The 20,838-nt window shown below is 42.5% G+C and overlaps 1 protein-coding gene across 1 annotated transcript in view; it reads left to right on the plus strand.

The window, feature by feature from the left end:
• Positions 1 to 20,838, plus strand: part of PIEZO2 (piezo type mechanosensitive ion channel component 2) — a 1,150,823-nt gene that overhangs the window by 874,882 nt on the left and 255,103 nt on the right. The window contains exons 28-30 of the mRNA XM_086964934.1: positions 687 to 846; positions 6,117 to 6,206; positions 14,015 to 14,136. Of these exons, the coding sequence (XP_086821060.1) occupies positions 687 to 846; positions 6,117 to 6,206; positions 14,015 to 14,136 (372 nt within the window). The remainder of the gene's footprint in view (positions 1 to 686; positions 847 to 6,116; positions 6,207 to 14,014; positions 14,137 to 20,838) is intronic.

The raw sequence follows: 20,838 nt of genomic DNA on the forward strand, positions 1-20,838 counted from the left end.
CGTGCTATTAGCAACGTTTATCTCCAAAGCAATAATTTTTCAGGTGATATCGTGAATATCGCTGAGAATACAGCGATATTCACGCATTAGCGACAAAATGTTCTTAGCCATGTTATCCACCTCCCTTTGGATAACATGGCTAAGAACTGGTCTGAGCAGGCGTTAGTTTTTGGCGATAGCGGGAATATTCCATCGCTACGCCCACCTTGCTAATAGGTGATAGCGACGTTAGCGACTGCTTTCAGTCGCTAACAGGTTGGGTACGCCCACTTTGCATGTCATTAGCGATAAATATTGCTGACATGCAAAGCGGGCCCCAAACCGCTCTCTATCGCCTAAAAGCTGTCGCTAACATCAGTTAGCGACAGCTTGCTAATATAGCAATAGAATTATCGCCGCTTAGCGGCCGAAAACGGACGCTAAACCGGCGATAATTGCCTATCGCCCCCCCTTGGTAATATGCCCCCGTGTTTTTTATTCTCTTACCTGTGTGAATTTCTAACATTAAGTAGGTTATGCTGGACTTTGCATCTATGGCTCGTTGATCAGTATACTTTTGAATATGGACTGGTTTACTCTCATTGTTTCATTTAAATCTCTTCATGTTGATAGCACTATTTTAAAATTGTTTTTGAAAATTAAATTATTGTAAATGATAATGATCTATTTTGTGTTGCATTTGATAGCTAAGGATCATGTAAACTGCCAGCTGCCAAGTGGTGAGGCTGGAATCATCTGGGACAGTATATGCTTTGCCTTCCTGTTGCTGCAAAGGAGAGTCTTCATGAGCTACTACTTCCTCCATGTTGTTGCCGACATAAAAGCATCACAGATCCTCGCGTCCAGGTGGGTGTCGCTTTAAAGTAGACTTTAAATGGGCGGTCTTGAATTAAACCACCTTTTACACATGGCCATGTAGTGCTGTTTCTTCCCCCTGATTACTTAAATTGATGGCTCAACCTTTGCAAGTGGACAGTGTGCCTTGTGTGCATCCTGGCAGTCTCACTGTTAACCTGTGGTATTAGCACATTTTTCTCACACTCTTGCAACCGCAGTCCATGTAATTGCTTAGAACTGCCATCTCGCTGAGTGTTTCGAGATAAAAAATAAAATCGCAGCAAACAGCACAATAAAATCTGAGATGGAAAAGAAAGTGCTTCTCAAGCATTAAATAATGACTACCTGATTAAAAACAATATAATGGTCCCTGCCCCAATATAAACTGAGGGAATAACTTGAGCTTAACCTGAGGAGCTATTTGTGGTATGGAAGTGGTGAGGTTTAAGTCAGAGTGAACAAATGCAGTTTATATGCTAGTAACAAAATATAATTTGGAGCATTTTGTTAAAGACAGAGAGATGAATAGATAAAATACATGAAAGTAGCAAAGCTGTCTGAAGGGAACTTTTAGTGGTAACAAGGTGCAGGGGCAGGATTCAGACTAGAAGGACAGAGAGTAGATACATAAAAATGCAGAAGGGTAGCGGAGACCATGATTAAGCTAAACAGGAGATCTGGGAAGATGTGGAATATCAGTTTCAGGAGGTTCTACTACCAAAGTGCCTTGAGTAGTAATGTGAGAGTGCTTTCTTCACCCCCCATGACAATGTTGGTATTACTGAAGGGGCTGCATATGTTTCCACTGACTTTATGTAATAGAGACAGTGCCGGCACTCAGGTAGCACTGGCACAATCCTGGCACTATCACAAAGAAGTGTTATCTCACTTGCATGGAAGTGAGGGTGGCTCCATGCTCATGAGGGAAGCACTGTGCCTCTTCACCTACGCTGTATTATGGACGTGAGTGCAGAGGTAAAGAAGCTATCAGAGGCATATTGATGTTCCACAAGGAGGTGGCATGCAGTCAGTGTGCCTCTCTCTTCAGTCTGCAACCCTCTGCAGGGCTGTAAGGGGGTCCCACTGACCCCCCCCAGACATCTCTCTGAAGATGAGGGCACTCACTCACTTTACCTGCCTGCAGAAAGATCTCTCCCCCCTGAAAATGCAGGCTGGGTGCCTAGTGCACTATGAAAGGCGGGCTGACTTCTTCAATCAGCTGGTGATTAATGAGTGTCCCCAAGGCATGCAAAGTTCTCAACTGACCTGGAGGCAATGCATTATCTGTAGTAGGCCACCCTGCTCCTAGTTGATCTTTGTGTACCAGGTTAAAGGTGCACTTCTGCTAAAACAGAGATAGTGTACCCTGACTGAAATATGGCACAGGGTGAAGCATGTTTGGATGCATGCAAAGGGTTTGCTAAACCCATAAGGGCTGGGTCACAAAAGCATTTATGAATAAGGAAATTAGCACTACAGGAGTACACTCTTGCATACTCTTGTGAATTGGCCCTAAAACATCCAACTCCCTAATAGTAAAAGTACAAAGAGAGAACAGTCCTTTCAATATGTACAGAATTCTATGAATAATCCCTTACTGGTCAGATTTTATTACCATTTAAAATGTCTTGGGGCCAATTTACAAGTGTAAATAAGGGTAGAAATAGAATACTACAGCAGTCGTACCTCAAAATCCCTTTGTGGCTAGGCATTATGTGAAAGGAAAAGGACGGTGGTGGAGAGTTTAGAGTGTTCACAAACATGACAAAAGATGCAGGGATTCTAAAGGTTTTCCACAGAGGCATGTTGAAAGTGTTTGTGGGATGTATGTGAGAGGTAGGGAGAGGGAAGCCTTTGAATCATGGTAAAATTCACATGAGCGGTCAATTCTTTTAATTTGAGTGATAAAGGAGGGAGAGACATTGCATGCAACGGTAAACTTACATTCTTTTGCGGATACTGTACAAATGTGGATTTCAGCAGGAGTAGTAATCGAAAACTAACACTGAAAAGTAGGAGAAAATGATCTCTGCTGTTTTACACCTTCAGCTGGCAACTTACAATTGAGGAAAGATCTGCAGAGGTAATGTCTTGATTCCATCCCATAGTCTGGAGTGAAGGTAAGGGAGGAGATGGTCAGAGCTGCTTGTAGGTTCTATATCAAAACCAGCTCAGATATTTTATCATCAGGGGCAAGAGAGTGAGGTGTTAAAAAGCACAGGCATGGTACTGAACTTTAAAATATCCTACCGGATGCCAAATATATACATGGCCATTTTTTACTGAGCCACAGTAGCGGCCGGTGGTGGGAGTGCTGCGGGGCTGTGGGGCGGGGCGGAGGTGGAGCAGGGTGGGGGGTAGTCAACTATGGAATACAGCCGAACAGAGGTAAGTAAAAAAAAAATGTAATTGCGCGCGCTGCATTGCCAAATGCGGGGCATATTACCAACAACTAGCGATAATTATCGCTATGTTGGTTTAGCGACGATTTTTTATCGCCGAGCTGCGGCGATTTTTTATCGCTTAGGAGCCTTGCTATTATCAACTGGGTAGGAGTATTCTGCCTAATTCAGAAACTCTGACCATCACCAGCCCCTTTTCTGAATCATTTTGTCCACCATAAGCGTGGAAGGGTATACTCAGATGTGAGTCCCTTGCTCATTGCACCATCAGGATTCAAGTAAGCCGGGCCGATGACGGCTGTAATGCCAGAAACCGGTCCCCGGAAGCTTGTTTTCTTCCCAGTGAAAGAATTGGCTTGGTAGTTTGGTTTGCCCTGTTCCCATGATGCACTGGGACAGGGACAGACTAATTTGCATGTAGCCAGGTTCTGAACTGGGATGGTGCAGTGAGCTAAAAAACGGTGATGGATCAAGCCCTGATCTGTTGACTGGGAAGGAGTATTCTGCTTAATTCAGAAACTCTGTCCATCACCACCCCCTTTTCTGAATCATTATCAAGGTTTATCTCCTAAGCGATAAAAATCGGCCGCAATGCATGAATATCGCTGAAAAGTCAGTGATATTCATGCATTACCGAGCAAATGCTCTTAGCCATGTTATCCACCCACCATTGGGTATTCGGCATCCGGTGGAGAAGTGTGGCTCACTGGTTAGAGCAGGCAGACCCTGAAGCAGAGGTCAGACCCGGGACCAGGGTTCAATTCCCGACGCGGCAGGGTCTTGAGCTCAAATGTCCATGGACTCGATAATTCTCGCTTCGGTGCCTGACCTAATCATGGGTTCACACTCTGCAACTCTGGGCATTAAGCTTGCTTAATCTCCACAACGGCCCCCTGCGGCGGGATGCCTGGCTTTCACCTTGGGGATACCCTGTAGGGGCTATACCACAGGGAAAAGCCAGGACGGGTTCCCAAGGCAAGTGCGGAGATACCCCTTCGGGGGTCGATTCTGGCGCTATATAAGAAACATAATAATAGCATAATAACATAATAATTGGATAACATGGCTAAGAACTGCTCAGGGCAGGTGTTAGCTTTTGGAGATATTCGCGCTTAGCACGAATATCTCCAAAAGTTGGTAATAGTAGATAGCGATGTTAGCGACTGTTTCCAGTTGCTAACAGCTTGGCACGTCCACTTTGCATGTCATTAGTGATAAATATCACTGACATGCAAAGCGGGGCCCAAGATGGTCTCTATCTCCTACTAGCTGTTGCTAACTGGTGTTAGCGACAGCTAGGTAATAGGGAGATAATTTTATCTCCGCTTTCTTGGCTTTTAAAGCCAAAAAAGCGGAGATAAACCCCCTTGATAATATGCCCCTTCGTTTTATTTATTTATTTGTTTACTTACCACCGTTGGGCCGTATTCCATAGTTTACTATCCCACACCCTGCTCCACCCTGCTCCTCCTCACCGCCTGCAGCACTCCCACCACCAGCCGCTACTGCTGAGCCATTGATCGTTATGCACCAAATGTGCAGCACATGACAGAAAGCAAATCTGGAAAAAGTTAAAGACAAATGTGAGGTTCTGATCAAGAGCTGGTGGGGTGTGTATAATGAGAATAATGGTGAATACATATACAATATTTCACTTTTAGTGTCCACCTCGCTTGTGACCTAGCAGTCCATTTCCAACCTCAGAACCCAGCAACCCCTCCAATTACTCATTGACTGTACTTTTCCCTTTTACCCTCTTCAGTGATAAACTGCCATTTGGCGTGTTTCGTGCTATACTAATACCACATAAACAGATACACCTACACACGGGGTGATTGAATAAAGCACATGTTTAAAATGATATGTACTTTGCTGGATTGTTATCTCTCAATGTTAAATACTGACTAAGAAAGCAAGAGTATTACCAGGCAGCCAGTACAATAAAGCCCAAAAATGCAAATGCAATGTTAGTTAGACCGAAGTGTGTGTTTGTGTGCGTGTGTGTGAGAGAGAAAGAAAGAAAGAAAAACAAAGACAGAGATAGAAAGATAGGACGGAAGATGGCGAATGAAAGAAAAACAAATATATTTTGAAAGGGGGAGTTTACTTCCAAGAGCTTCGAAATTTGCCTTTTTAGGCTAGTATATTAAATTCTACAGCCACCAACATTGGAATGTCCATAGCGTTAACATGCACTTCATTGACAACGAATCCCTAGCTCAATTCCTTTTCAAATGTTCACATTTGAAACAAATGGGCCAAGTGTCAATAACCTCTATAAGTAAAAAAAAATAGGCAGACATCATATGGCAGACAGATGGTAAAACTGGGAACACAGTGGTGATGGTGAGCAATAGAGGGAATCATGAATACAGGGACTAGGCCTGTCTAATGAAAATACCAATAAGATTGAATTAATTCAGTGTGTTACCTCTGTTCAGTAAAAGGGAGTGATAACAAAAGCTTGGAGAGAGTAAAGCTTAAATATGGAGTGAGGGTAGGCAGAGGAGGGTGCAGAGGGAAAAGGAAAGAAGGGCGTGGGGAGGGACGCGGTGCAGTAGAAACAAATGACGGGTTAAATGATGAAGGCATGTATAAACAATGGAAGAGGAAAGTAAAACAAAAATGAGGGAGGGAGAGGTGTACAGGGAAAGACCAGGAGGGGGAAAGAACATTAAGAGAGAACGACAGAGAGAGGGGGGGGGGGAGAGAGAGAGAGAGTGAAAGAGAAATTGAAGAAAAAGAATCAGAAGTCAACAATAACGATTTAGCTAGAGCTATAAAAAGAGAGAGAAAGATAAATACAGAGAAAGAGATAGATTGAGAGTTCAACAGTGTAACGTTTTACCATTTCCTTTTCTTCTTTGTTTTCTGTAGAGGGGCTGAACTTTTCCAGGCTACAATTGTGAAAGCTGTGAAGGCAAGGATTGAAGAAGAAAAGAAATCAATGGATCAGCTGAAGAGACAGTATGCTTTGCTTCTCAAACATGTTCAGTCTTTCTTTGTCTGATGGATTATTTTTATCACACATCCAACAAATTCTTCTGAGGTTTCATGTGTTCCATCACTCTAGGGGATATATAGTACTAAACAAAGAACAGCGCTTTGTACTATAATTTAGATACTGACCTGAAACGTACAAATACATTTGACTCCAAATTTGTGCTTCAAAAATGGTTTTTGCAATGTACTGAACCAATTGTAGGGGGCAGTAACGTTTTTTCTGACTCCTACAATGGGTTTAAAAATTGATAAGGAATCACTATTTGGAAGGGGCATGTTGCATGAGTCTCTTAATAGGATTTCATATCCACATGTGTTAGAAGTTTAGGACTGAAATAGCAGTCCTGAATCATTGCAAGGTAACCTGCCCCTAGGTTAGGGGGGTAGCCCATTCGCAAATGAGAAGGGGGTCAATCTGGTGCCCCTTCCCCGTTGTGAAGTTAAAAAAAGTGTTTTAGGCAGCAGGAAGAGGACTGCTGCCAACTCTCAAACAAACATTTTATAAAAGTTAAATTTTCTTTTTAAATGCAGTCCCATGTGGGTTACATTAAACAACATGCTTATTGAAAGTCAGCCACATATATGGTGGTCTGCAGGCCTCCATCCCTTTGATGACCTTCAATATGAGTGGGTCAAACTGTGCCACCTACTGCATGATTAATAATGAAGTTGGTTGGATTATGACCCACTCAGATTCTAGAGTCCACTAGATACTGGCATAAATTCTCTTGTGAATGAATGAATAACACATTTATAAAGTGCATGGCTACCAGAAGCCTCCCAGCGCTAAAGACAATGCCCAGAACTACATGACTAGAAGGACTCAGGAAAACAGGAAGGTTTTAAGATGCTTGCGAAAGAGAAGATGATTAACTTCAAGACGGATAACATCAGGGAGCTGATTCCAGCTTTTTGCCGTAATGACCGAAAAAAGACGGCCCGCTCCGGGCTCGATTGAATTTGTGGACAATAGCAAGATGTTTCACCTCAGAGCGGAGGGATCTTCTAGGGACATATGGAGAGATGATTGATTGAAGAAACGGAGGAGTACTAGCCGCCAGTGATTTGTGGGCAATACACAAGGCCTTAAAATGAATTCTTTTATCAACTGGCAACCAGTGAAGTGCCTTAATGTGCGGTTTAGCAGATTCCCTGTTGGGCGCCTGCATGAGAAGTCGCGCTGCGCACTTTGGAACCGTTTGAAGTTTTTTTAACGTTGAACAAGGGGAGCCCAAATAAAGCACATTGGCATAATCAAGCCTGGATAAGATCAGTGCCTGTACCAACAGCTTCCTATCCTTAAAGGAATAAATGGGCAGAATCCTCCTGATCATTTTAAGAATGCCGTAGCAGGTACCTGCTACCCTGGAGACCTGCGTCTTAAAATTCAGATTATGGTCCAGCCATACACCAAGACTTTTAACTTGGTCTTTAGGGGCGGGCAAGTCTCCCATGCATTTGGGCCAGAAAGTGCCGACCTCCTGATTGGTACTTTTTCCCAGAAACATCAATTCTGTTTTAGCAGCGTTCAGCTTTAGGAAGGAAGAGTCCATCCATGCTGAATCTTTTTCCAAACAGTCGAAGGCTGCACTAAGGTCTAGCAAAATAATAGCAGCGGAGCCTCCAACACCGAGAATTTTCCTGGCCTCCTCTGTAACAGCCAGCAAGCAGTTTCCGTGCCCTGCTGGGGCCTAAAGCCCGTTTGAGAGGGAAGAAGGCAGTGATTTTCTTCCAAAAAAGCAGAAAGAACAGAATTAATGTGCTTTTCGCAAATGTTGGCAATCCCAGGAAGTAATGAAATTGGTCGATAATTAGCAAGAACTTCGGGGTCCAAGGCAGGTTTCTTCAAAAGGGCTCTAACCCTAGCCCGTTTCCAGAGGGAAGGAACAATCTCAGAGGAAAAAGAGCTATTAACTAGCTCAAGAATAGCAGGGGCGACTGAGTCAAACACCTGCTTCAGGACATGGTGGGGTGCTTGATCGCTGGGGGAATAAGATTTCAGGTGATCTAAATGCAGTTTTCAAATTTCCATGTCTATAAGTGGAATGGAGTCCATGGAAGGGTTAAGAGGAGATCAGACTCTGGTTGATTGTCAATTTACCATGCCACCCGAGACAGAAAGGGGGGGAAAGGATGAGTAAATATCTTGAATTTTCTTATGAAAAAAGAAAGCCAATTCATTGCAGCGCTCTAGGGTATTTTCAGAGGGTAAGGAAGGCTCAGGAGGTTGCACAAGAGATTTGGTAATTTTAAAAATTTTGCGCTGGGAGTTGGCAGCCGACAACATTTTATTAGCATGATAGTCAGATTGGGGTTATCTAATTTCAGCCTTATATGCATTTACTGCATCTCTGTATTTAATCTTCTCGAAGGTCGAAAAATCCTTTCTCCACGTTCTTTCATGGCGCTTACAGAGCTGTTTCAACTCCCTGAGTTTAGGGGAGTACCAGGTGGCACCGTGCTCAATTTTTTTGCTAAATGACTACTTTTTAGGAATTAGACTATCCAAGGACGTCTCAAGCCAAAGATTGATTTTGATATTGTTCGATTCAGGGTCAGTGCAGAGCACTGGTTTTCCATTATCAAGAGTGGAGGCCACGCCTCCATAGGAAGTATAGCCCAGTTCCGGTTCAATGATTTTCCCTTTTCCCTTGGTTGTCCGCCCTCCTGTGAGGTCCATGCAAATGGGACAAAGTAGTGGTCTGACCATGGTAGAGGAATGGACTTATCCACTATAAGATGGTCAATATTAGAGAAAAGTGGGTCCAGAAGATGACCTTTTTGATAAGTAGATCAGGACACTTTTAGCTTCAAGGTCAAGGCATCCAAGGAGTCAGTTAAAGCCTCAGAGTCAGGGTCCAAAACCAGATCAAGGTGGATATTTAGGTGCCCAAAATATAAAAATTAGAGGTAGAGCTTACTGAATTTGCTATGATATCTGGGAGTTCTTTACTGAAATTAGCACTAGGGCCAGGTGGAGGGTAGATAAGGGCACCTGAAAAGGTACAAGTTGGAGAGAAGCCAATCACAAAGAAACAGCCTTTGCAGTCAGGGATCAAGCTATCTGTAATTTAACAATGAAATCTATCCCTGTAGATGATAGCTAATCCTCCACCTTTCCTTCCTACCCAATCTTGTATCTGAATTAGGTATCCTGGAGGTAGTGTGTGGACTACCGCTGGATCTGCAGTACTGTATAGCCATTTTTCCGTAACGAACAAGGCGTCAGGGTCATATTCCTCCAGAAGTAACCTCAATTCGGTGGAATGCTTAAGTAGGGAGCGGCAGTTCAGCAGGGCCATTTTAAAGGTTTTATTAGAGTGAGGGGAGGTAACGATATTCGACTTAGGAAAAAGCTCAAATTTAAAAGAGCAGCGTGCACATTCATGGTGACGAGTGTCCGGTGGCATGGAGTGACTACATGTAAAAGAGACACTCTCTCAAAGCTGAAATAGTTGATTAAAGAGTAGTAGAGCTTATCCCTGTTGAGGGGTCCAAGGGTCCTGGCCCCTGGGCCCATTCTGGCGCGGTCGGGTGCAGACTGGCTTGCCTTAGGCGCGCCTTCGGCGCACCAGCAGCGCGTCCGCTGCATGGCCGCGTCACTCCTTAAGAGGAGTGGTAACTGCCGGTACCGCCGCAGCTGAGAAGCTGACCTGTGTGACTGTTTCCCTTAGAAGTCCACCCGGAGCATTAAACAGAGCTCCTGCCGCCCGTTCCCCTGAACTGTGCAAACACGCAAATTTTGGTGAAACAATTAAGACACAACAGTGAAGTTTTTTAAAAGCAGGTTTCAGGCACAATGCGATAAATCAATAAACTCTGCAGGACATAGGTAGGACAAGCAGCAACAGCCTCTAAAGCCTAACCGAGACGCTAATGCAGGATTAGGTACTGTCTTGTACACAATGAGTCAGGATTTGCTCGTTAAGAAATAAATTGTACAGCCCCTCTAGAGGAATTCAGCCCTATAGTGCCTTCACTGAGATGTCTACCAAGACCACCCTGGACTGTACTTCCACAATGTGCATCAGATGCAGTATTCAGAGTGCAATCCTCTTCATGCAGACCAGGATTCCATTAGGGCAATCCTTCTTTTTCTTGTAGTTTTTAGGCAGGGATCTAAGTTGCTGGGCAGTTCTCACATACGTATACGTGCTCTGGGGTGACAAGCCGGGGGGCACCCCTGACAAATGGGGTGCAGTGTGCCACCTTCAGGTATGACAAATTCCTCTAATGTGTCGCAATTTCTAGTCCTACAAAGCACTATTCTTTAAAATCCAAAATAGAGAAACTCTGTCTTGGACATTAGGATATGGCTAAGGGACCAACTGGTGTGGATAACTTTCCCTAACACTTCCCTTCCAGCCCCTTTGCTAATTCAATTACTGGGCTCCTGTATGGATGGCTGTGAAAGAAGTGGAGATGAACCTGTATCCTGTCCTAACTGTCATTCACTCTTTGAAGTCTAGTTTGGCTACCCAGCCTTGGGTCTGGTTAGCAGAGCCCAGGGTGTAATCTGAATTAGAAAAACAGTATTAAGTAGTCAAAATGGGGTCAAAAAGTGTGGGGACACTGCAAAAAGCCCTGGTTTCTCACACAGTTCTTAAATTGTGACTAGTATTTTGCAAGCAGCAAATGGTAGTTTTTCTTCTGTATATCAACACCAACAATATTGTAGTACAAGAATATCAAGCACAGAATATTGAGGGACAGTATATCAAGTGGTACTGCATAAATCTTGAAGTATAGATTTACTATTGCTAACTTCACACCTATGTACCTTGAAGATACCCCGTAGTTGCATATATGTGGAGTTTAGTATAGAAAAGCTAGGCTTACTCATTTGTCAATATTTTGGCCTTTATATTCTTTATCAATGATACTGTGGGTTCGATATACAGGGTGTATACTGTAAATAGTATGCTGTCAGGTTATGAACACCACCGCCTAATATGGTCCCAGTTAACTTAAGCACTCATTCTAAGAAATACATATCTCTCCACAACAGTAAAAGTTAGGCTAACAAGCAATGCTCAACAGCTTCAGTGAAGCACCCTCCACTATGCCCCTCAAGTCATACCTCTATTTTGTGGTGCTAAAGTGCATTTTTGAATTTTATAAGTTCAGAAACTTGCAAGATGTTGCTGAAGGTGTCAATTAGCTATAAAGTGAGCCAGAAAAGTCTGTAATGTATTTCAGTATAACTACACTTCTAGTGTTTGCACAACTTTACACTTTGAGATGGATAACCCTGGTTCCGATCCACACATCTTTTGCACGTGCAAGTACAACTTTTATGCAAAAATGGCTAGATTTAGGAGTGCAAATGAAGTTGTTTAACTCATGATACTTGAGTTTGCCGTCAAAGGTGGATTTGTCCACAGTGTGGTGTAATATTCTGCCTGAGTACATCATCTTCCAGAGGTGGAGTGTAACTGTTTCAGAGTACGAGTACCATGGAAAGGTTGCTAACAACCAACGACGCTTAGAGTTCGTGGGTGTTCTTAGACTTCGCTATGAATTATTTCCTCCCTAGAAATAGTCAGATATTTTTTTCTGACCTGGCAGAATAAAATCAATATAAAGGGTAGGGATTTTATTATTGTATTTAATTGGAATTTTGATAGAATCTACTAGCCACCGTGATATTGTCTAAGTGCTCTTTGGGGAAAGAGTACTTTGAAGCTGGAGTAACACTTTGGTTTATTTAATCATTGCTAAAAGCAGCGATGAACAGTACCTTAAGATAGTCGTTGCATATTTAAGAATATGATCTGACATAAATATCGTCCCATTGATTGTATATTTTCTAACAAGAACTCCAAAAGAAGATAAATATTCTTACATGAATTTTAGGATACATTATTTATGTCAGACAGTAGTTTGACCATGATATTGATAGCCCATCACTGAATATGCTCCGATGTAGATGGTTAATCCTTGAAAGAGTAATAGAGTCCTGAGAGTGTGGGTGGAGAGGCTGTGCTGGTCTGCAGGTTTCTGTCTGACTGGGCAGAAAATAGGGTGCATCTGGACAGACAAGTAAAGAGAGGCTATGATATAAATGTATCGAGTTTGTATTGCTTTATTTTGCCCAATAAAGTCTTTACTTCTAAAAAAAAAGAGAGCCTATGATTATCAAAATATCACAGTGAAGTGGGGAGTTTTTATTGAACTTCTAAATTTGAGTTACTAATTTTCTACTGTCAGTTGAAGATGTAGCCAGTTGCACAGGGAGGGCCCAGAACTGGAATGATCAGCCACTGCATTCCCTGTACTTTAACAATTGGATTGGCAGTGTACACCAGGCTTCTGGTCTGTTGACATGGGTCAAACAGTTTAGCAAGGGAGTCCAGTGTGCCACCATGGAGTGTTGTGTGTACGAGGCATAGGGGCAGATTTATGATGCCCTTGCTCCTCTTTGTGCCGCAATTGCGTCACTTTATTTGAGCGCCCTATTTACAACGTGACGCATCTAGGAGATGCGTCACGTTGTAAAGCCCTGCGCCATAAGGAGGCGTTCCTGTGCATCTATGAGATTTCACTCAGTCACTTTCAGGCCAATGCTGCGTCAAAACCCTGCGCCTGCTTGAAGCAGGCGTAGGTCTTGACGCAGCATTGTGAAGATGGGGCACCCCCGAGCCTTGCTCGAGCTGCGTCGCGCTTGCGACGCAACTCCAGCAATGCGCCACATTTCCGGCACAGATGCGTCACGCATCTGTGCCGTTTTTGCACCATGGTGCGCCGCATTGTAAATGCGGCGCACCATGAGTGGCGTAGCTGTGGCGCACTATGGCGCACATTAACTGGCGCATCCCTGGGGATGCGCTAGTTAACATGAATCTGCCCCATAGTGTTTTAAAGGTCAGTCTTAGTTTTACTGGAAGGACATTGAGGTATTTAGAAGTTGCTCTGAAATGGTCATGTCGTTTCAGGCCTCAAATTAGGCGACAGCATGATTTTAACGATATTATGTCCTGAGAGACATGTACTGGGTAGACCAATGTGTAAACTGCTGCACTAACCCAGACACATTATGACCATGGCAAGGATTTGGCTGATTTTGAGATAGCGTGAGGAAGAGAACACCCCCAAGATTAGTTGTTGTGTAGAGGAAAGCAATTTTTCCCATTGGAAAAAAAATTGTTTCCTCAAAAATAAAATAAAGAGTAATTGCATTAATGTAGTTGCATTTTGCTTGCGTAGTAGTATACTATGTCCAATCACGTATACAGAACTTCTCCCACACTAATGATTAGTAATTCATGACTTTTACGGCAATCATGGAAACATCTGTGAATTCAAAAACATTGCAATTTTACACCCATGCCAGAGAGTAAGCATATGGGTTCAAGTTTACGAATTTGGTTGAGCATTGGTATCTGAGCGTATCTCGTGTGCTTTCGGTCAGACGACCTTTTAGCCGCATTCTACGAGTGCATTCCACTAGGGGGCTGGATGCTTCATCAGTTTTGCATTTTTGCTCTGCCGCAGGAATTGAGAGACCTGTCAATCAAATATTGAAAACATACAATTAGAACTGAACAACCAAATACGGGGAATCGCATGCCACAGTTGTTTATTTATCCAGACATTTTTAGGTATTTTGGGCAACAGATGGACTAAGACCCCAATTAAAAGGGTTCTGGTTGTGCACAGCAAATCAGGTTTATTCGTATTTTTAAAATACGTGGTGTAGAGCCATGAATTACAAATGGCGGAAGCTCTGACTCTGAGCGATGGTTGAAATGTTACCTCTTCGTTTTTTCCAGAATGGACCGCATCAAAGCCAGGCAGCAGAAGTACAAGAAAGGTAAAGAAAGGATGCTTAGCTTGGCCCAGGAGTCGTCGGAGGGACAGGAACAACACAAACCTGAAGAAGACGATGATGAAGGTATGGTTGGGTTTCCGGTATAATCCAGTGGCACTGCGGGTAAGAACAAAAGTGCACAATAATATTGCTCAAACGTCTGGGCATAGTGTTAATTGCACTATCTTTTCTTGATTCATGCCCTTTACTCAATGTGAGAACAGTAAATCCATAAAGCACAAAGAGGAAGCGCTAGCTTGCTAGCCCAGCCCCATCCGCTTGAATTTACTTATTTTGGTGTCCAGACTAAATCCAGCGGCAACATCTGGAACGTTAAGAGTTTTTTCCGTTTTGCAAAAAAGTTCTGATAACAATCTGCCCGTCACTGACGGGTTAAGGGTCTGTGAAAATCCACCCACGCCTCCCTCACCCAACAAGAACTGCTTCCCGCGAATTCACCAGCCTTGGAGACTTAAGTATGGGGCCCCTGAGACACCCAAAAGCCACCCTGACCTTACAGCTTTTCTGTGACCTTCTTGTAGTTCAGTGTTGTATTATTGTGAGTCATTCCCCAGAAACAAATGATTTGTTGTATAACTGTTTGGTGAAAAGAGATGAGTGCATGGTGGAGGAATGTATGGTTCAGATGAGTGTTTTTAGGGTCTGATTTTGAAAGCACCTTTAAATGGTTTTATCCTTTTCCAAGGTTTTTTACTTTTCAGGATGCAAGGCCCTGCTTTGTTACTGGCCACAGACTCGGTTCCATTAGGCACATATAAAGTCGGGCTCTCTGACGAGGATTCACTGTTGGTTTCTCTCTTCTAAAAATTGTATGAAGGACTGGAATGAATCTTCCTCTTTTTAAATACACAAACCTTTTGCGCTGGTTTAGCGTCACAAAAGTGACGCAATCGAGCGCAAATATATATATTTTTTTGCTATTTTCTTTCCATTTTGTATTACTTTGCGCCGAGGGGGCGTTACCTGGGTGGTACATGGGCGTTCCTATTCAACCACTTATGCCGTTTGACGCAAAACTATATTTACAAAGATTTGTAAACATGGTTTTGCGCCCAAAGTTAATCACCTTCAAAGTAAGGCGCTAACAGGAGAAATGTTTCATTTCTCCGTGCTTTTCCGACTTTCCGTGCATGCTGCACTGTGCAGCACGTATGCAAAGTGGGAAAAGCTTTGCATCATGTCTTACTAAGTATTTTGTACAGGAAGGTTACCCTTATTGTACAAAACATATTCTACACTCATGCACACACCCTAGCACTAAGGTGTGTGCATAGCGCATGGCGCACGGCCGCTGAAATCTGCGCCTGTGCAACAGAAAGGGGAGGAGAGAGCATTAACTCTGATGATATGGTGCTCTTCTGCTCGCTCCTTATTGCGCAACACAGCGCAGCCTCGCGGGTGGCTGCGTTGTGCTGCGGGACTTTTAAAAAAATCTCCCCCACAGTTTCTTTTCTTGTTGTGCAAAAGCTGTTTCTTCGAAAGCACCAAGAAGTTCATACTTGTTCAATAGGATAATTTGGATTATGCTTAATTTGTCCAAACAGAGACTGCACAACGGATTTGGCATTTGCAACTTTAAAAGGCGTGACTGGGTAAAGCCCCAGAATATACAGAGACAAAGTGAATGAAATAAGCCACGGAAAAGCAATCAGGCTTTCAACATTTTGAGTTGTGAATGTAATTTTTAAAAAGCTTGTTGCAGTGTAAAAAATATGATTCCTTTCTGTATGCAAGGCATCTTCAAGCTAATGAATTGGGTGTGTGATGATTCGAAGCATTTTTAGAATGGTCAAATAGTGCGTCGTGCTTTGCGATGGGAGAAAGAATGGTATATCCAGTAGCCAGTTGCGTGAGGTGAGAAAACAATCTTCATCTGGGCGGAGCTAAAGCCCTCTTTCTACACAGTTTGAAGAACTGATAACAAGAAGTCTCCGAGTGCTATGTTCTCAAGCCAGACCTAAACAACACTGTATGCCTCAAGGGTTCCGGAGATATTCAGGCAATTTGGTGCTCTGAGAGTTATATGATCAATAAATCAACCACCTCTTGCCGTATCATTTAACAGTGAAACCTGAATACTAATTTTGTTTGAGTTAATGAAGATCAGCTTTGGATAAGCTCATGTGAGCACATTACAGTGTTTTCTAGTAACTATCCAGGGAGCCAGACTGTAACTGGCCACTGCCACGTAGATCATTGGATGATCCGTTCTCTAACAACGTGCAGGCGCTTTAGTGCAGTTAACAATCGAGGAATGCTTATACAGTAGTCCAAGCTATTCGCAGCGTAAGTGCTTCATTTTTGTGCAAAACAGCAAACGCGTGTTAGTATCTCCTGCTCTCCAAACTTACAATCACAGCAATCAGTCCTAAACTGGTTATTTCATTGGATATTTTTCCATACCCAATGTCTGTTTTACTTGCAAATAGTTACCAGTCAAGAATGAGGAATGGTACTGTCCAAGGAGAGACTTCAATTTCCTTCTCATGATGGTGTCTTTTACCAAGCCTGCCATAGTGTGATCTATGCCAGCTGGATAGGACCAAAGGTGACAGAGTCCAAGTTCTCTCTAGCATCTTTTAACATAGATTAGCCAGGAATTGTACTGGAAGTTGCTTGGGATCCTGGCTTCCATAACCAATTTCAGATATGATGCACATGACAATTGCGATTTAGGCATAGCCAGTGCACTCAGTTGCTAGGGTGATAGTGCCCGAGATAGGCACTAAACCCAATTTCAGACATAGAGGAAGAAGTGGTGTTCCAGGGCCCAAATTCAAAAGGGATTACAGCGAATGTTCAATTTTTTGAGATCGCTTGAAGTCACTGTATCTTCAGAGTTCTGTGGCACATATTGCTACTGCTACTGCTTTTTGTCTATACATCTGTAAGATGATGCTCTGGGCATGGCAACCAATTTTGTGTTTAACCCTCAACATGACATTTGCTTGGTGCTGAGAGGTATTGGTTGTCTTGTCAATATGGTCACACCAAGTCAGTTTGTTATTGAAGTGAATACCCATCAGTCGTAGCTCTTGATGGTTTTAAGCACCTAGCCCCTTGCAGAATTCCTTAAAGGCAAAGTCGTTGAAATTGGCCTTACTTTTTTTTGTGCATTAATGCATAGCTCCTTGCTGCTCCAGAAGCTGTCAAAGTTCTCCAAAGTTTTATGCATTTTGCTCTGTGTACACATCAGTAGGGCTGCACCATCTGCAAAAAGATAGATAACTATTTTTATTACACAATTTTGGAGCATCTGGGCTCTCTATGGATAGAAGTTCCAGCCTTGTCGCACACTAGAATGAATGAGAAATAAGGGGGCATTCCCCAGAGCTTCCGTAGAAGACACACGCGCTTGTTTCTGCATTCAGAATTTTCAGAGCTGAAAGGTGTTTTCCACCCACATTTTTTAGCAAGTGCCACGGTTTGGATATGATGACTAGAACAAACACCAATTTTAAATCTATTAATGATAGGTATCGAGGCGATTTGAGCACCTTTCCATATTTGGTACACACCATATATAGTTTGACGGCTTGATTGATGGTAATGATGCCTTTACAAATCCAGCCTCTGCATTTTTTTTTCAACCCAGGCCTGCAACCTATTTAAAGAAACATGGCCAAAGAATTTCCCAGTGGTGTCTAATAATAAAATACGCCTGTAATTACTGGGTAGCAGCTTATGCCCACTTGCATCAAAGTCAATTGCATTCGCAAACGGTGCGAATCGCAATTTTCGGCCGTTTGCGAATGCAATTGACTAATTTGGAATGCATCATGCATTTCGCAATTTTTAAAATTGCAACCATGTTGCGATTTCTAAAATTGCGATTGCATTTAAGAAATCGCAATTTCAGATTTTTTAAATGCAATGCATGATCATTTTTTAATTGCAAATTCGCAATTTGGAAGTCGTAAATTAGCATGAAGTTGAACTTCATGCTAATTTACCGAAAACTTTCAAATATGCACAAATTGAATTTTTGAAAGTTTTAATTTACACACACACATGCCCCAAGGGCATGTGTGTGTGTAAATTGCATTTAAAGTTACATTTTCTTTGGACCCCCCCTGCACCCTTGAAATTGCATTCAATTTTGCGAATCGCAATTTGAAATTCGCAAAATGTGAATGCCTTCCCATTCATTCCTATGGGCCTTTTGGCCCATAGGAATCAATGGGAAGGGTTTTCCTTAATTGCGATTCGCTAATTGTGAATCGCAATTAAGGAAAAATACCGAATTGCAAAATATAAATGCGAATTGTTCATGCATTGCAGTTTGCGATTTCTATATTGCGATTCCTTAATTTTCGCAATTTAGGAATCGCAAACGGGTGCAATGATGCAGGTGGCCGTTAGTTCCTTTTTTGTGGAAGGGAACTATGATAGCAGTTTGCCACAAAAAAGGGACGCATTTCTGTCCCAAAGCTGCGTTAAAGATCCTGGCCATGATCATTGACCAGATCTTAGAGCAAAGCATGTCCACTAGACATGGTCAGGACTGGATGCTTTGTTGCCTTTTTGCTCTATGATTGCTCGTTCTACCTCCAGGCGTAGAATGTTTCATTCTCCAGTTGGTCTATGGTTGGCCATTAAATACTGCCTTCAATTGGTCCATCCAAGCCTGTGAGCAAATCTGAAAGTCATGCCAATTTGGACCATCTCTGAACACTCTGGCAATATTCCCCCAAAAAGCTTGGCTATTTTTGTCTTAAACTGCCTTGAACAGGTCGCTCCATACTTGAAGCTGAAAGTTTGATTTCTTCTTCTTTAGCAGGCTTTGTATTTGCTCCTTTCGCTCTTAAACATTTGATTGTTGGCTAATGAATGATACCGGTCTCTGTGTGCTTCAAAGACTTTTGACTTGGTACCTCTACACTCCTTATCATACCACCCAGAGTCATTCTTTATTCCACCATTTTGCTTGGCCATCCCCGTTGTGGGCCAGTAATGTATAAATTCACTTGACAGCGCATTACAATTTTCCAGTACCAAATTATGATCTTCAGTGCAGCAGCAACGAATTAGCCTCTGAACCTGCAGGTGTTTTCAATAGGAAGCAAGTTTCCTATGAGCCTCTGATTCACACTGTGACACCAATTTGCTCTTTAAAATTCAATTTGTGTTGTCTGAAAGTCTTCTTTCATTTTTTCTCATTTTAGTAATGAATTTGCTTATCCATATTGCTATTTGGGACCAGGAAGCAGCTGTATGGTAGTACTTGTAAAGGACATTCCTATCATAGTACTTATTGAGGATATCCGTGCCTTTTGGATACAATTGTCACCTGTTGCAAATAGTACAAAAATCGTTGTTAGAGTATTGTTGTATACAACAAGGTGCCTAAAAACCCCTACATAGTACATGCAAGGGCTGTGCTTTTAGTACTTTCAGGCTTTAGACTACATACGTCAGATGCATCATTAGTGTTAAAGAGACAATAAATGCCACTACCACTGCCCTTTGCCAACATATATTGAATGCTCCCCATTTAGCTTTATAGCAGCTTGTTCAATCAACAATAAATATATATGTAGATAGAGAGAGAAAGAGAGAGAGAGAGAGAGAGAGAGAGAAAGAGAGAGAGAGAGGAAAGAAAGTGGTGTGCACCCAGACTTCAGAATTACCAGGCACTTTATTCGGATGACTAAATGTGTAGTAGTTTGCTCCCTGCTGATAAGTTTCAGTATATTGACTTGATCACAGGTGAGAAGTTTTTGGGAGCTACTCAAATCACGTGTTATTTAAAAGCAAATTGTAACTATCAAGGCATGTCTTTACCTCTCTTGTAGAAATTCATGGGAAGACATTTAATGGATTAGGTAAGACTGCAGTGTATTTCAAATCAAAGTCCAGTACCTCTTTTCACTTCGACATATATTATTCATCATATATTATCATTTCAACTACTTCACATGAACTGAATATTAACACTGGCCCTTAACTGGTGAATCTGCCATCTTGCAAATATTCTTCATAGCACCATCGTCCGGAGTCTACAATTGGAGATATAATACCTCCACTTGCTTCCCTTGCCAGCTTCCACTCATAGTTTACATTAGGATCAATTCTCCTCTTCCAACAGTGGCTTCTTGGTGAAGGTGAATGCATCATTGATCTATCGCAGCTCAATCTTTAGTGACTGTGATGAGTGAGTTCTTTCTTGACCTCGCCTGGTGTATGTAAATGTGCAAAAACCACCTGTTTCGCCTTGCCCCGTCTTCCTCTGTAGTAAGCAAAGGTCTTCTCACCTTTTGCCAGGATGAGGGACAACCTACCAAAAGCCCCCCGGGATGCTTCCCACCAATTTTGGTGACGCGTTCTTGATGCTGAGGAATTTGAGGACTTCTCCACCAAACAAAGAATCCCTTGCTTCATATAGTTAAGATGGAGGACCCTTATTTAGTGGAGATTTACCGCTTTGTACTCTTGTTGTCTTTTCTATTGGAAGATTCATGTTAACACAGATTTCTGGATGAAGACGGACAGGGAACAATAACATTGCCGAAATGCACACAATGTCGCTGTAGACATTTCCTCATGGTCCATTATGCAGCTGTAGTGTGGACTACGCACCATACATTTACTCAGCTGGGTAGCACTTACTAATTAACCAGTAGAAACTACAACAGTTGGGTAGACTTTTTCTGCACAACTATGGAAAGGTTATGTTTGGTTCCTGCCCTGATGCTCATTTCACAGAAGTTGTTGCACTTACAAAATATAAGCATAGCAGGGCCAGAGTTGAAGCTCCATTTCTGT

The sequence above is a fragment of the Lissotriton vulgaris genome, chromosome 4_1 (assembly GCF_964263255.1).
Source record: "Lissotriton vulgaris chromosome 4_1, aLisVul1.2, whole genome shotgun sequence".
NCBI classification, from domain to species: Eukaryota; Metazoa; Chordata; class Amphibia; order Caudata; family Salamandridae; genus Lissotriton; species Lissotriton vulgaris.